The 15971-nt window shown below is 41.2% G+C and overlaps 1 protein-coding gene across 1 annotated transcript in view; it reads right to left on the reverse strand.

The window, feature by feature from the left end:
* Positions 1-15971, reverse strand: part of DNAJC11 (DnaJ heat shock protein family (Hsp40) member C11) — a 73357-nt gene that overhangs the window by 42860 nt on the left and 14526 nt on the right. Inside the window, exons 2-3 of the mRNA XM_040645724.1 lie at positions 3849-3978; positions 1714-1787 (exon numbers count right to left, since the gene is read on the reverse strand). Of these exons, the coding sequence (XP_040501658.1) occupies positions 1714-1787; positions 3849-3978 (204 nt within the window). The remainder of the gene's footprint in view (positions 1-1713; positions 1788-3848; positions 3979-15971) is intronic.

Below are 15971 nucleotides of genomic sequence, written 5' to 3' on the forward strand. Positions count from 1 at the left end.
ACAAAAAAAAAAAAAAAAAAAAAAAGCCAATTCCGATCGATGAGAACTTGACTTCCTTATAAAGTAGCTTACTAAAATATATGAACATAAAAGCTTACCCATTCACCATCTGTGACTGCCTACATACTTTTATAATCATTGCTGTGTGTGTGGTTTTGCTTTGTTTCTAATGGGCAGATAACTTGGTTTGGCGATAGGAACCCACGCAGTATTTTGCCAGGACGATGTTACCCCACCGCTCCACTAGTTGGGCTGATACTGCTGGGAATTAACAACCCAGACCCTGAAGGGGGCTCGAGCCTTTCAGTGGCCCTGACTGCACCCACGAAAAACTGTAACCGACCCAGGTCTTCAAAAAACAAGGGAGCTTGAACACGTGTACAAAGGGTGAGGAGAAAGTCAGTAAATACAACGGATTCTATTTTCCTTTTAGGATGGGAAAATGCTAAGCTATTAGACTTCATTGGAACTCATGTGATGTGAAGTGAAGACACATTTGATGATGTTGCCATCAAACCAAAGGCCAGAAATCGAATGTCTGCTGGAGCCAGGCGGGACACCCGGATGAGGGCAGGCCAGCAGTAAGACTACAGGAGGTGGTGAGCACTGGGACAGGCGACAGCACAGCCCGCCCACAGGGCAAAGGCTCCTCACAGGGAATTCAGATATGCTGCTACCAGATTTTCTGATTTTTCCAAGAGAAGACAGACAACTGGATGTTTATGCAAAACCTCCCATCTTTAAATGTTAGCATCTACAATTTATGGTGTGGGCACCCAAACCCTGGCCACACATAGAAGATGGCCCATTAGCCACCAATACTAAGGAGCAGTGGCAAGGGACCTAGAACCTGTGTAGCTTCTCTTGTCCTCCTTATCTGAAGGCCTGTAGAAGGCTTTGGTACTAGTTACTGGAGACAGGCTCACTGGCTTGAGATTAAATACCAAAAGAACTTCAAGGAACTTTATACGGCGATGAGAGAGAAATCAGCGACGGTCAATTTAACACTAACAGCCTCCCACAATATCTTGGGCATCAGAACCAAGTTTCTTTAATGAAATTAAATCATAACACCTACATGTTCTTTATAGCAACTTAAGAGTTTTGCCACTAATTCTCATATTCGTTGTCCCACTCGATCCTCGTGCCTTCCTGCCGCAGACAATAGCGCGGACCTGCGCGAGGCTCTGACAGAGGTGGTGGCCGAGTGAAGGAGCACAGAAGTGTGTGAATTTTAGTGACTGTTTTCATACAGCATGGCTGCCAGGGGTGTGACCAACACGAACGCGTCCCAGACACAGTTACTGGTAAGCTGGGGCGGAGACAGGGGCACAGAACCATGCTGGGTGGCAGGAAATGTGTGTGGAGGCAGAACTGCATCCTGCAGAAACGGTCTTCCATCCACCCCTCAACTGGCCTGCGCCCTCCCCGGGGTCAGGAATTACTGGCAGCGTCTACGCCCTTTGCTTTTTACCCAACAGGTCAGGACACCGAGGACAAGCTGGATGACTGACTTGCCCAAGTACACAGAGGTACGCAGAAGCATAGCCGAGCCTAGAACTCAGTCTCTGAGACCAAAATGCCAGTGGGGAAGGGACTCCAGCGTCTCCCAGTATCGTCAAACACACGATCCCAGGGTGTGCGATTGGAGGGCTATTGTCCTGCAGACGTGTGAGGACTCTTCTGGGACACCAGACATGGGCTTTCTCTTACCTCCCATCCTTCCATTTCCAGTCCTCTCTTCCCATATATGTCATAGATGGCTCTGGTCTGGGGGTCGCTGAGCACTGCAAATTAAGAATGACACATGTTTAGAGAGCACGGAATTCTCCTTCCAGACCTGGCAACAGCATCACGTAAGTCTGCCTCCTCTTCTTCCCTGTCCAACCCCAATCTTGCTGAGAGATCCTCTTCATCCCCTGTGCATCTTTCCTCCTAACCGCCTCTCAGATCTGATCTAGGATGTGCTGAAAGGTGGACACGAATGAGAAATACTGGACTCCTTGTGTCTAAGCTACTCCTAACTGTGAGGTGCACCTCGTAGGAGGCCGCACCCAAGTACCGCTAAGGAAGAGCCGTTTTCCGCAGAGCCAAGTTTCTGCCACGGTCTGTAACGTATCTCGACTGGAAAGAGTTAATTCCAGTTCCTAAAGCTTATTCAGACAGGCTCTGACTGTAAATAAAAGGTGATTTATTACTTGCTCTATTACAGAGTTTCACTAACTCCTAAGACAGGTTTTCTTCTTTTTCCCCATCTTTCCTCTTTTTTATAAATCATTGAAAGACACAAACGCCTGTCACTATGGCGGCCACACCACCAAAGTACATCAGAAAAGACTGCTCGGTGAGGGACAGAGCTACTGGAGGGACGTCCGCACTGAACGTAAGTGTCAGGAAAGCTAACGGCTGTTCCTCTTCTCCTCTGCCGGTTTCTGTTCGAGACCTTTGAATCTTTTCTCCCTTGAGACCTTCCATGTATTTTTAGGCCTAATTAAAAAAACGATGTAAATGATTCTCTCCATATTCAAATCTAATGGGGGTGAAAGAAATGCTGACCACTGGAAAACGTGGGAGGCAGACTTCTCGAGCTAATCTGTAGGATTTCATAGGGAATTATTTATTCACGGCTTTGCTTTGGTCTCCCCGTTAGGATGAACACGGGGCCGGGTTTGCTGCGGCAGCATTTCCACAGCCTCCGCGAGGGCTCTCGGTTAACTCTTCCCTGAGTCTCCGGAACCACACAAACGGGCTACGTGGGTAATTCAGGTAGCAGTAAACTTAATGCAGCCATTTATACAGCAGAATATGACAGAAGGACCAGGCTTCTGGTCGGGACCGCCGTGGAAGTGGTCAGAATAGAGTTACGTTCTCCGGGGACCCACCGCTGAGCTCAGACGTGCGCCACGGCCCGAGTGTTACTCCTCGGTAAAATCTAATTTTATGGTAAAACCATAAAGTGAAATACAGCATATGCTCTTCAGTCTGCAATGAGAAGTCTTTACTATGTAAAGAAACACATTACTAATTTTTGGTCTGTCTAACTAAGGAGCAAATCACCAAATGGCTCTGGAATAAACAACTTGTTTTCCTTGGTGCGTCTCCTAAGAGCAAATTACTATTTTTTAATTTTTGTTTTTAAAACTGTGGCAAAATACACGTAACAGAGAATCGATTTTAGCCACTTTTAAGTGTATGATTCAGGGGCACTGAGGACACTCATGTTATTGTGTGAACACTACCACCGCGTTGCTAGAGGGCCCCCCCCCAATCTCCATCAGAAACCGGGGACCAATCGGGGACTTGAACATTTTAGACACAACTACATCACAGAATTCTCCTTCTGAAGTACCTGAGATGTAAGCATAAAAACCTGAATTACTAGATTCTACTTCCTGTTGGCCTTCTTAAGATTGCTTTCCTCCTTTCGTTAGAACCTTCCCTTAACTGAACACTCTAGAGCCAATAAAATCACGGTCAGAGGGAAAAACATTCCTGTTCATCTTCTCATAAAAAAGAGAACAAAGAAGCCTGTCGGCTGCGATCAGCCTCTTACCTCTAAGAGTTCCCTTTAGAAGAAAGCCAGTGAGCGATTTAGAGCCCGAGTGTTCCCTGCAGCCCAGACCCCGTCTGCCGCTCTGCCCGCACTCTCATTTCCCACTTACTGGACACATTGATTTCCAAAGCAAAATACTACTCTTTCAAAGGACCCTGTCAGTAAAAAAGCACTAACCTAACCTCCTCTCTTATACACCTCTAAGGACTCTCTTTCTGTCCTCTACAAATCAAGTCTCTTAAAAATCGAGCAGCGGCTTCCAGGGCGTCTGCGTGAAGCCAAGCCCTCCACTGACCTTCATATGCCTGGTGAACAAGGTTAAACAGTCGTTCTGCTTGTGATTTGAGCTCCGGGTCTCGGTGCTTGTCGGGATGGTAAAGCATACACAGCCTCCGGTAGGCAGCTTTCAGCTCTTCAGAAGAGGCCTACAGAAAGAAAAATCCAATTAGAGAACAATCAATGCTCCTTAAATATTATCATTATCAGAATCAGCCTTGAAATGGGAGCCTATCAGCCACTTTCCAACGTGTCTGCTCTCTGCACACAGGACATAATGAAGTTATGCTTTATTGCTTCAATAAGGCTTTTTTTTCCACAGTTAATAAAGTGATCAATTATGGACATCAATAGCAACTGTGTTTTGCAGCGAAATGCTGCCATCAGAGGTGTCTCTAATACTGGTTCACTGTGCTCTGAGCTGAAACGAGAAACGTCAGAGACCCGCATACTTTGTAACCTAAGTTATTTGAAATAAATCATACTGAGGTACTCTTAACAGAAAACTGGTTCAGATAGGAAAAGAAGCTGTACGCCACTAGACAGAAATGCCATGCATCTTCTTCGGTTTTCTGGCAAACGAAACTCAGTGAATATTTACCCTTAAAAATCAAAGACAAATAAAACTGTAAAGCCAACACACGCCCCTGGTTCAACCTCTAATTCTAAAACATAGTGCAGAAAGGAGGCAAAAATGCTTTGCTGTCCTGCAGTAGAAACAAAAGCCCTCCCCCCCATGCATGCGACTCCTCACCTGGCTTCAGTCTGAGGGAAAACACGTACCACGGGAAGAGCAGATGAACGGAGTAAATAAAACGGACTCTGCGTGTGTTTTAACCTCACAGAAGGGAGGGACGTGGGATGAGGACAAAACCCACATTCTACTTTGCCCGCCACACAGCCACGGAGAAGTTCTCAGGAACAGGCTCTCTCAGAGGCCCTAGGAACACTGAGCTACCGATCTGGCTAGCCCCTTGGGCCTGTTTTTGGGAAGTCTTAGGTCTGATCTTGTATCAGCCTCAGGGACCATTCTGGTCTATCAGAGGTGATGCTGAACGGACGGCTCTACCCAGCTGATCGGTCAAGTAAAGAACATTTTATTTTGGGAGGAAACTCCGTCACCACTTTGACAACAGAAGCCAATTTCTGGGTTGCCAACAACATGCCAGAGGGGCCCAAAAAACCAGCCATCTGGGCGGAGGACTGGGACCAGGTCCCAGGTGACAATGACGGGGCTGACGGTGCTCTAGGAGCAGGTCTCAGAAAATGCATCTGCAAGAGAACCATCACAGGGACTGTCAAGTGGTCGAGGTTACAGCAGAACACGTTAGACCACATTTTTCTATAATTTCTACAACTTTTCAGTATCTTCCAATTCCAGGATTTACGAGTTTTTTTCACTAAGGAAAAAAGGCAAAACTTTATTGTACTTTAGTGGTAATTTTTGGCACAAAACTTAAATAGTTTATATGAGACTAAGTTACTCAGATGCTAGAAAACTAGCAACATTGTACACGTTTATGAGAAGCTTTTTTTTTTTTTAAAGATTTTATTTATTTATTTGAGAGAGCGAGCAAGCACAAGTGGGGGAGGGAGGGGCAGAAGGAGAGGGATGAGCAGACTCCCTGCTTGAGCCGGGAGCCCAACTCGAGGCTCGATCTCAAGACCCTGAGATCATGACCTGAGCCGAATGCAGACGCTTAACGGACCGAGCCACTGAGGCGTCCCTACTAGGGGTTTCAAACAAGGAATTCTGAAGAACTCCAAAGGAAGACACTGCATGTGACTGGTAAGATGTGTAGTCACACGTGCCCAGTGACCCTCAATGCCCTCCAGACGATGTCTTCACCTCGAGGCCCATGGCTTCTTCTGGGGAGGAGGTGGCTGGCTGGCTGACCTCTCTGAGCCTTTCCAGTTCCGTTATCCAGAAAAGAAAGAGCTATCGGTGAGCCCCTCAGCCTGTGCTTTAAACCAGACACAGACCTCCGTTGCTTGTTTGGACAGCATTATCTACACCTAGTTTTACATCAGCAGCTCCTTGGAGAGGGTCAAGGACCTTGCCGACTGAGCATCCCTTGGCTTCTAAGAATCAGGCAGATTCCTTCTCTTTGGTGCAGCCTCCGAGAATGACGCTATCGAACAACTTGTAGTTGACTGCCTTCCCTCTTTCTCTCCATCTGCTCATCTGTAAGACTTCCTCTGTGGTGACACACCGACCTCCAAGTTTATCGGTGAAGAACACAGGTTTTTGGGGCAAATGAGCCTTCCGACCCTTAGCCTGTTCATCTGCAAAAGGAGACAACTCTCAGGGATGGGGAGACAACGAAATGAGAGTGTGACCATACAGGGCTTCGCAGAGTGCCCGATACACAGCACAAGCTTACAAAGCGTGGCTCTTGTAAAACCTTTTCCCTGTTTTCTCAACCTGCAGCTGTAGACAGTAGTGCCTCTCTCCTCAAAGTCACTGTGACGAGGAAATGAAGACAGACCTGTCAGTGCTCAACAATGCCGCGCGCACAGTAGGGATCTGTTCACTCCGGCCATCGTAACCCAAAGTGAAGCTCGATAACCCCGAAACCGCAATAAATCAGAGAGAAGGCGTCACCCTGGCATGGGGTGGCAGGAGCGCTCATTCGTGGCGCAGTCCCCGTTTGCGAAAATTCACTGAGCTGCATGCTTAGACACGGGCCCTCTTCCAGATGTACGTTCTGTTTCAGTAAAAACCACGAGGCTCCATGGAAGAGATGTGCAACATTTCCATGTCTGCAGGTCTTTTTTCTTTCTCCTACACTTGGCTTCTTTCCCTGCCAACATCAATCATGAAATGCATTTCTTGCCATACTTGGCCAATATGTCCCCTGTACCAAACCTCATTGTTTTAAGCAAATAATAGTTAACGAAATAAAATAAATCTTCTCCAGGTAGGTTTACCAATGAATGATGTAAAAGGGGCTATTCCTTCCTAAACAGCAATTACAAATTACTTTCTTTCTGCAAATTTTAATTGTTCTTTCCAGGATTTCATAAAAGTTCCAAGTGCACGATTAGACAGATTTGGCTGACTTCTAGCTCAGGCTGCTGTTTCCCGGTTGTTAAAATTAAACTACATGACAAGTGGGTAGAATATCTAATCTGCAAGACCTTCTGTAATCATATTAATAAACGGCTTAATGTGCTATTGATTAAGTAATAGAAATGAGAAGTTTCATTTTTAATAAATATTACATTCAATAGAAGGTTAGATTGGGCCTTTCATCATAACTGAATAGCTAAGGTCACTGGGTCGATACTTCATAAATGATAAACTCTTTATCATAAAAACACTGATATCATTTCAAAATCGGAGAGGTCGTTAAAAATGAAACCTACGGTGGCATACTCATTTCTAAAATTCTATATAAAATTAAGAGGTCCATTGTACTTTTTTTTTTTTTTTAAAGATTTTATTTTTATTTATGTGACAGAGTGACAGAGAGACAGCCAGTGAGATAGGGAACACAGCAGGGGGAATGGGAGAGGAAGAAGCAGGCTCATAGCGGAGGAGCCCGATGTGGGACTCGATCCCGGTACGCCGGGATCACGCCCTGAGCCGAAGGCAGACGCCTTAACGACTGCGCTACTCAGGCGCCCTGTACTTTTTAAGTCTGAAAACCTTCATCATCTCAATCATCTGGTTCAGTTTTTAATGTAAAGTAAATCTGTTATAAATTCAACCTCATAGATCATAAAACTCACAGTGAAAAGGTCCTCTGTGACTTGACCATAGAGTTTAGTGGTCCATTAAAATGGTTGGATTTGATGCTATACGATACAAAAATGAATTTCCTGCAATAAGGCACAAAAATAAAAGGCTTACAGATTAGAGAAGAAAAAGTAAAACTCGGTATTTGCAGACATCACTTACATGGGAAATCCTAAAGAACCCACAAGAAAGTTACTAAGTGATGTTATTTAGCAAGGTCACGGGGTACAGGGTCAATACGCAAACATCAATTTATTTCGACAATCTAAAAACTGAAATTTACAAAGACAATACCGTTCATAGTATCATCAACAAACACGAACTGCTTAGGGATGGATGTAACGAGTGTGCGCAGGACATGTCTGCGGGCAACGCCAACGTAGTGCCAACAGAAATTACAGCCTGGAAACAACAGGAGTAAAACCGTCTTCATGTATCAGAAGGGTCAATATTATTAAGACACCACAATTTCCCAAAACAAGCTACAGATTCAGTGCAACCCAAAATCCCAGCAGGCCTTTTTCTGTAGAAATTGACAAGCTAATTCTAAAATTCATGTGGAAAAACAAAAGATACAGAGAAAAAGAAATTTAATTTTCCTAGTTATTAGCCAAAGTAGCTGAAAAAGAACTGGTGGATGGGGCGCCTGCGTGGCTCAGATGGTTAAGCATCTGCCTTCAGCTTGGGTAGTGATCTCAGGGTCCTGGGATCGAGCCCCACATCAGGCTCCCAGCTCAGCAGGGAGTCTGCTTCTCTCTGCCTCTGCCTCTCTCCCCTGCTCATGGTCTCTCTCTCTCAAATGAATAAATAAAATCTTTAAAAGAAAAAAAAAAAAAAAAGAACTGGAGGATTCCATTACTGGGTTTCAAGATTTATTACACGGCTCTAGGAATCAAGACAGTGCGTACTGGTGAAAGTCAATCGCACAGAGTCAAGTCCATAAATCGACCCCTATACACAGCCAGGTGATTTTTGACAAAGATGTCAAGGCGGTTCAATGGGGAAAAGATCATCTTTTTAATACATATGCTGAAAGGGACATAAATATACAGAAAAATGAACCTTGACCCTTACCTTGCGTCATATGTAGGCGACACATGAAGACCTTCAGAGAAATAAAAACAGATAAACAAAAGCTGAGGGAGTTCATTACCATTAAACCTGCCCTGCAGGAAATGCTCCAGGGAGCTCTGCAGGTTGAAATGAAAGGATCCTAGGCAGTGACTCAAAGCTATATGAAGAGGTAAAGGTCTCAGTAAAGGTTAAACACTCGGGCAATTATAAAAGCTAGTGTTACTGTAAAAATGGGTCCTGACTCCACATTTTATTTTCTTCATAATTTAAGTGACTAACACATTAAAAAAATTACCAAAGGTTAGTTCTTTGTAACTTTGGCTTGTAACGTCCCATTTTGTTTCTACATAATGTAAGAAACTAAAGCATTATAAAAAACAATTACTAGATGGGGAGCCTGGGGGGCGCAGTCGGTTGGGTGTCTGACTCTTGGTTTCAGCTAAGGTCATGATCTCAGGGTCGTGGGACGGGGCCCTGAGTTGGGTTCTGCACTTGGTGGGGAGTATGCTTAGGATTCCCCCTCCCTCTCCTTCTGCCCCTCCCACTTGTGAGTATGCTCACTTTCTCTAAAATAAATAAACCTTTAAAAAACCCCAGATAATTACTAGGTTATTTTTTGGACACCCAACGTATAAAGATGTAATTCTGTGACATCAATAACTGAAAGATGCGGGAAAAGCACCAGAGGACCAGAGTTTTTGTACACTGCAGAAGTCAGGCCGGTATAAATCCGATTAGAATGTTAAGATGTTACATGAAACCACAAATTACAGAACACACATGGAAGGAAATGAGAAGGGAGTTAGGACGTTTCAGCATTGAACACTGGCTAAACACAAAAGACCATGATTTGGAAATTAAAGGACAAAAAAGATACAGGGCAGAGAAAGGAAAGAGTAAAGTGGCAGAAAGAAGGCCCTCCGTATCAATAGCTATTTTAAATACCAATGGATTAAATTCTCCAATAAAAAGACACAGACTGGCAGGATGAATTACAAAAAACAAACAAACAAACAAACAAACACACACAAAAAACAAACCCAACTGTTTGCTGCCTATAGGAGACTTGCTTTAGAACCAAAGACACAAATAAGTGAAAAGTGAAAGGGTAGGAAACATTCCCTGCAAACAGTAACCAAAAGAGAGGGGTGGCTCTATTAACATCAGACAAAATAGACATTAAATCAAAAAAGGTTACAAGAAACAAAGGAGGACAATATATATATCAATTCAAGATTCAATACAGCAAGCACATGTAACAATTATAACTATTTGCTACCTAATAACAGACTGTCAAAATATATGAAGCAAAAATGGACAGAATTGAAAGGAAAAATAGTTCTACAATAATAGTAAAATTTCAATATTTTCCTTCAATAATATAGAGACTAACCAAGACAAGAGGAGGGAAAAAGAGGACCTGGACAATACAGTAAGCCAACTAGATCTAACAGAGATGTACAGAATATTCTACTCATGATAACAGAACATGCATTGGGATGTGTGCACAGGGGAGGTCATGTATGTGGAAGTCATAAAGAACCTAAAAACCTACTAAGTGATTTTAGTAAGGTGATAGGATACGGGGTATCAATAAAAGTTTCAATACAGCAAAAAGATATGTGTTAAGCCACCAATTAAGTCTCAACAGATTTAAAAAGATGGATATCCTAAGCATCTTCCCCAACTACAATGGGAGGGAGTTAGAAATCAGTAACAGAAAGAAAACTGGAAAATTCACGTTCATGGAAATTTAATGACACATTCTTAAATAACCAAGAAGAGATTGTGAGGGATATTAGAAAACAGAGATGAAAGAAAAGAAATAAAACATACTGAAACTTACAGGATGCAGTAAAAGCAATGGTGAGGGGGAAATTTATAGCCATAAATGTTTACATTAAAAAACAGCAAAGATCATAAGTCAATGACCTAATATATAACTGAGGAACTAGAAAAAAGAACAACGAACTGAAAAAAGCTAACTAGCAGAAGGAAATAATATCAGAGCAGAAATAAATAAACTAGACAATAAAAAAGCAACAGATAATGAATGAAACTAAAGGTGGTTCTCAAAAAAAAAAATCAACAAGATTGACAAATCTCTAGCTAGTCTGCCTAAGGACAATAAGAGAAAAGATTGAAATTAATAAGCTCAGAAATGAAAGCAGGGATATTACTACTGATTCTACAGAAAGAAAAGGGTTATAAAAAAGTACTACGAACAATTAATTGCCCACCAACAAACTGGAAAACCTACATGAAATGGACAGACTCCTGGAAACATAAAACCTACCAAGACTAAATCATAAAGAAACGGAAAATCTGAGTAGTCCTATAATTAATAAGGAGATTTAATTACTAATCAAAAACTTCTTGACAAAGCAAAAAAAGCCCTGGACCTAATGGCTTCCCTGGTGAATTCTACCAGAAATTTAAAGAATTAATTTCAATCCTTCTCCAACTTTTCCAAAACATCAAGGAAGAGGGAACACTTCCAAACTCATACCAAAGCTCCACAAAGACAGCACAAGAAAACTACAGACCAATACCCCTTATGAACACCGATGCAAAAATTCTCAACAGAACAGTAGCAAACAGATTTTAGCATACTAAAAGGATTATTATACACCATGACCGTGTAGGATTTATTCCTGGAATGCAGAGGTAGTTCAGCAAAAATCAATCAATATAATATACCACACTAAGAGAATGAAAGAAAGAAAAAAACATATGGTCATCTCCATTGATGCAGAAAAAGCATCTGACAAAATTCAACACCTTATCGTGGTAAAAACATTCAACAAACTAGGAACAGAAGGAAACCACCTCAGCATAATGAAAGCCATAAAGAGCTCTTACAACTGAAGACAGATCTACAGTGAACATCATACTCAATGGTGAGATCAGGACCAAGGCAAGGATTTCTGCCATTACCACTTCTATTCAACATAGTACTGGCAGTCCTAGCCAGAGATATTAGATAAGAAAAAGAAATAAATGGTATCCAGATTGGAAAGTAAAATAATCTCTGTTCCCAGACTGTATGATCTTATATGAAGAAAATGAACAATTCCACCCACAAAAAAACTATTAAAGCTAATAAATGAATTAAGCAGAGTTGCAGGACACAAAGTCAACACACACAAATTAGCTGCATTTCTATACACTAAAAATCAACAATCTGTAAAGGAAGTTAAGAAAAATAGTTCCACTTACAACAGCATTAAAAAAAAAAACAAAAAAAACAAAACCCCACCTTAGTAATTAACTTAACCAAGGAGGTAAAAGATTTTTTCTAATGAGAACTATGACACACTGTTGTAAGAATTAAAGAAGACATAAAAAAAAGAAAAAAAAAAGAAAAAAAAGAAAGACATTCCACATCAATGTACTGGAAGACAGTATCATTAAGATGTTAATACTACCCAAAGCAACTAAAAGATTCAATACAATCTGTATCAAAATCCCAATGACAGGGGCGCCTGGGTGGCTCAATCATTAAGCGTCTGCCTTCGGCTCAGGGCGTGGTCCTGGAGTCCTGGGATCGAGCCCCACATCAGGCTCCTCTGCTGGGAGCCTGCTTCTTCCTCTCCCACTCCCCCTGCCTGTGTTCCCTCTCTCGCTGGCTGTCCCTCTCTCTCTGTCAAATAAATAAATAAAATCTTAAAAAAAAAAAAAATCCCCATGACAGTTTTTGCAGAAATAGAAAAATCCACCCTAGAATTTGCATGGAATATCAAGGGATCCCAAAGAGCCAAATAATCTTGAAAAAGAACAAAGTTGGAGGATTCATATCTCCTTATGTCAAAGCTTACTACAGAGCTACAGTAATCAAAATAGTGTGGTATTAGAATAAAGACAGACATGTGGACCAACAGGATAGGGTAGAGGGCCCAGGAATATACATTCATATACATGGTCAAATAATTTTTGACAAGGTGCCAAGGCAACTCAATTAAGGAAAGGACAGTTCTATCAACAAATGGTGCTGGGAAAACTGGATGTTCGTATGTAAAAGAATGAGTAGGATCCTTACTTAACTCCACATATAAAAGTTAATGCAATTGATTTTTGTGTGTTGACTTCCTATCATATAACTTCACTGATTCATTTATTAGTTTATTCACTAAAAATGAATGAAAGACCTATACATAAGAGTGTAAAACTCTTAGAAGAAAACACAGGGCAAAGGTTTCATTACATTGGATTTGGCAATGATTTCTTGGTTATAACATCGAAGGCGCAGGTGATAAAAGAAAAAACAGGCAAAACTTACCAAAACCAAGAACTTCTCAAAACTAAGAACTTCTGTAAATCAAGGGATACTATCAAGAAAGTGAAAAAACAATCTATAGACTGGGAACAAATATTTGCAAATCATATACCTAATAAGGAATTAATATCCAGAATATATAAAGAACCCCTAAAACTCAACAAAAACAACCAACCTAATTAAAAAATTGACAAAGGACTTGAATAGACATTTTCCCAAAGAAGATACAATAATGTCCAATAAGCACATGAAAGGGTGCTCAACATCACGAATCATTAGGGAAATGCACAATGAGATACCACCCACATCCATTAGGATGCTATTATAAAACAAACAGATAATAACAAGTGTTGGCAAGGACGTAAAGAAACTGGAACCCACGTACACTGTTGGTGGGAATGTAAAATGGTGTAGCTTTCACGGAAAACAGTGTGGTAGTTTCTCAAAAAAACAAAGCAAAACAAAACAAAAGAAACAGATTTACCATATGACTCAGCAATTCCACTTCTGGGCACATCCTCAAAAGAACTGCGAGCAGGGTCTCAAACAGATATTTGTAAACCCATGTTCACAGCAGTATGATTCACAATAGTTAAAACATGGAAGCAGCCCAAGTGTCCATCAACAGATAAATGCTTATGAGCAGAATGCGGTACAAACATACAACGGAATATTCAGTCTTAAAGAGGCAGGGAATTCTGACACGTGCTATAACATGGATGAACCCTGAAATTATCATACCAAGTGAAATAAGCCAGTCACAAAATGATAAATACTATATGATTCTACTCAGATGAAGTATCTAGTAAAAAATCAGAGACAGAAAGTAGAATAATGCTTGCCAGGGAGTTGGGGTGGGGGAGGAGATAGTTGTTGTGTAATGGATAGAATTTCGGTTTTGCAAGATGAAAAGACTTCAGGAGACAGATGGTGGTGACGGTTGCACAACATTGTGCATGTACTTAATCTCACTGAACTATAAAAATCGGGTAAGATGGTAAATTTTATGTTATATGTATTTTACAATTTAAACAACTGAGGGGCACCTGGGTGGGTAGCACAGTCAGTTAAGCAGCTGCCTTCGGCTCAGGTCATGATCCCAGTGTCCTGGGATCGAGCCCCAAGTCTGGCTCTCTGCTCAGTGCGGAGCCTGCTTCTCCTTCGCCCTCTGCCTGCTGTTCCCCTGCTTGTGCTCTCTCTGTCAAATAAACAAATAAAATCTTAAAAAAAATAAATTGAAAAAAAAAAAAACCCTCAAAATGAATAAAGACTTAAATGTGAAAGCTAAAACCATAAAACTTTTTTTTGTTTTTAAAGATTTTATTTATTTATTCATGAGAGACAGAGAGAGAGGCAGAGGCAGAGGGAGAAGCAGGCTCCCCTGAGCAAGGAGCTGGATGTGGGACTTGATCCCAGCACCCTGGGATCACAACCTGAGCCGAAGGCAGACGCTTAACTGACTGAGCCACCCAGGCGCCCAACCATAAAACTTCTAAAAACACAATTTTTGTTAATGTCGAGTTAAAGATTTCCAAATATTTAAAAAATATGTATCTGATGGATTTGTATCCAGAATATATGAAGAACTCTTACTGAAGAAGACAACCCAATAAAATGAGTAAAAGATTTAAACAGAAACTTCAACCTAAGGTGATACAGGAATGGCTAATAAGTATATGAAAAGACATCCAATATTGTTAGTCATCACGGAAATGCAAATTAAAAACAAAAGTAGATACTACTACACAACCACTAGATTGTCTAAAATGACAGACCGAGAAGAGTAAATGTGGGTGAGGATGTGAAGCAAAATAAACATCATTTTCAAAAATATGAAGAAAATCTTTGTCACTGGCATAGAGATAAAAATAGCATCAATTCTTCTGTCAAAATAGGTTAAAGAAATGAGTCAATGGCTATGTTTTCCTACTTGAATTACCTTAAAAAACCCTTATTTTATTAGAAAAGTATACATATTCTTCATGGATAAAATGGAAAATATAGATAACATCTTATTTTTTTATTATTTTATTTTATTTTTAAAGATTTTATTTATTTATTTGACAGAGACAGCCAGCGAGAGAGGGAACACAAGCAGGGGGAGTGGGAGAGGAAGAAGCAGGCTCCCAGCAGAGGAGCCTGATGTGGGGCTTGATCCCAGAACGCCGGGATCACGCCCTGAGCCGAAGGCAGACGCTCAACGACTGCGCCACCCAGGTGCCCCTAGATAACATTTTAAAATAAAAATTTGTTTTTTCTGTAATAGAATTTTATAATTCCCTTTTTTTTTCAGTTAAAGATCTTTGTGAGGTTTTGTTTTGTGGCTCTTATTGGTCATCAAGTATTTTCCACATCATTTTAAATGGCTGCATAGTATTTCAAATATGGCATTATCACAGTTTATGTAAGGATTCCCCATGAACACTTTTCATTTGTTTTCAGAAGGCTGGAGTGGACATCCCTACAACTAAAACTTTGTGTGCATCCATGATCACCTTTTTGCAAATAAATTTCTAGAATTGTTGGGTTAAAGGGTGTAAGATTTCCATTTTAGTCTGCTGAACTGCTCTCTATTAAGTGTCTAACATTTAATTATTTTAAATTTAAAAATTTCATTTTATCAAAGGGATACATAGAACAGCTTATGAATGGAACTACTAGACTTACAACCAAAACAGCATTCATCCCCACTCCTCAGGTAATAAGTATGTTAAAATCCCTCAGCATTTTCCTCTTTACCTTTCTTTCTTTTCTTTTTTTTTTTAAGATTTTATTTACTTATTCGACAGAGATAGAGACAGCCAGCGAGAGAAGGAACACAAGTAGGGGGAGTGGGAGAGGAAGAAGCAGGCTCATAGCGGAGGAGCCTGATGTGGGGCTCGATCCCATAACGCCGGGACCACGCCCTGAGCCGAAGGTAGACGCTCAACCGCTGTGCCACCCAGGTGCCCCTCCTTCCTTCCTTCCTTCCTTCCTTCCTTCCTTCCTTCCTTCCTTCCTTTTTCTTTCTTTCTTTCTTTCTTTCTTTCTTTCTTTCTTTCTTTCTTTCT

The sequence above is a fragment of the Ursus maritimus genome, unplaced genomic scaffold, assembly GCF_017311325.1.
Source record: "Ursus maritimus isolate PB19 unplaced genomic scaffold, ASM1731132v1 scaffold_32, whole genome shotgun sequence".
NCBI classification, from domain to species: Eukaryota; Metazoa; Chordata; class Mammalia; order Carnivora; family Ursidae; genus Ursus; species Ursus maritimus.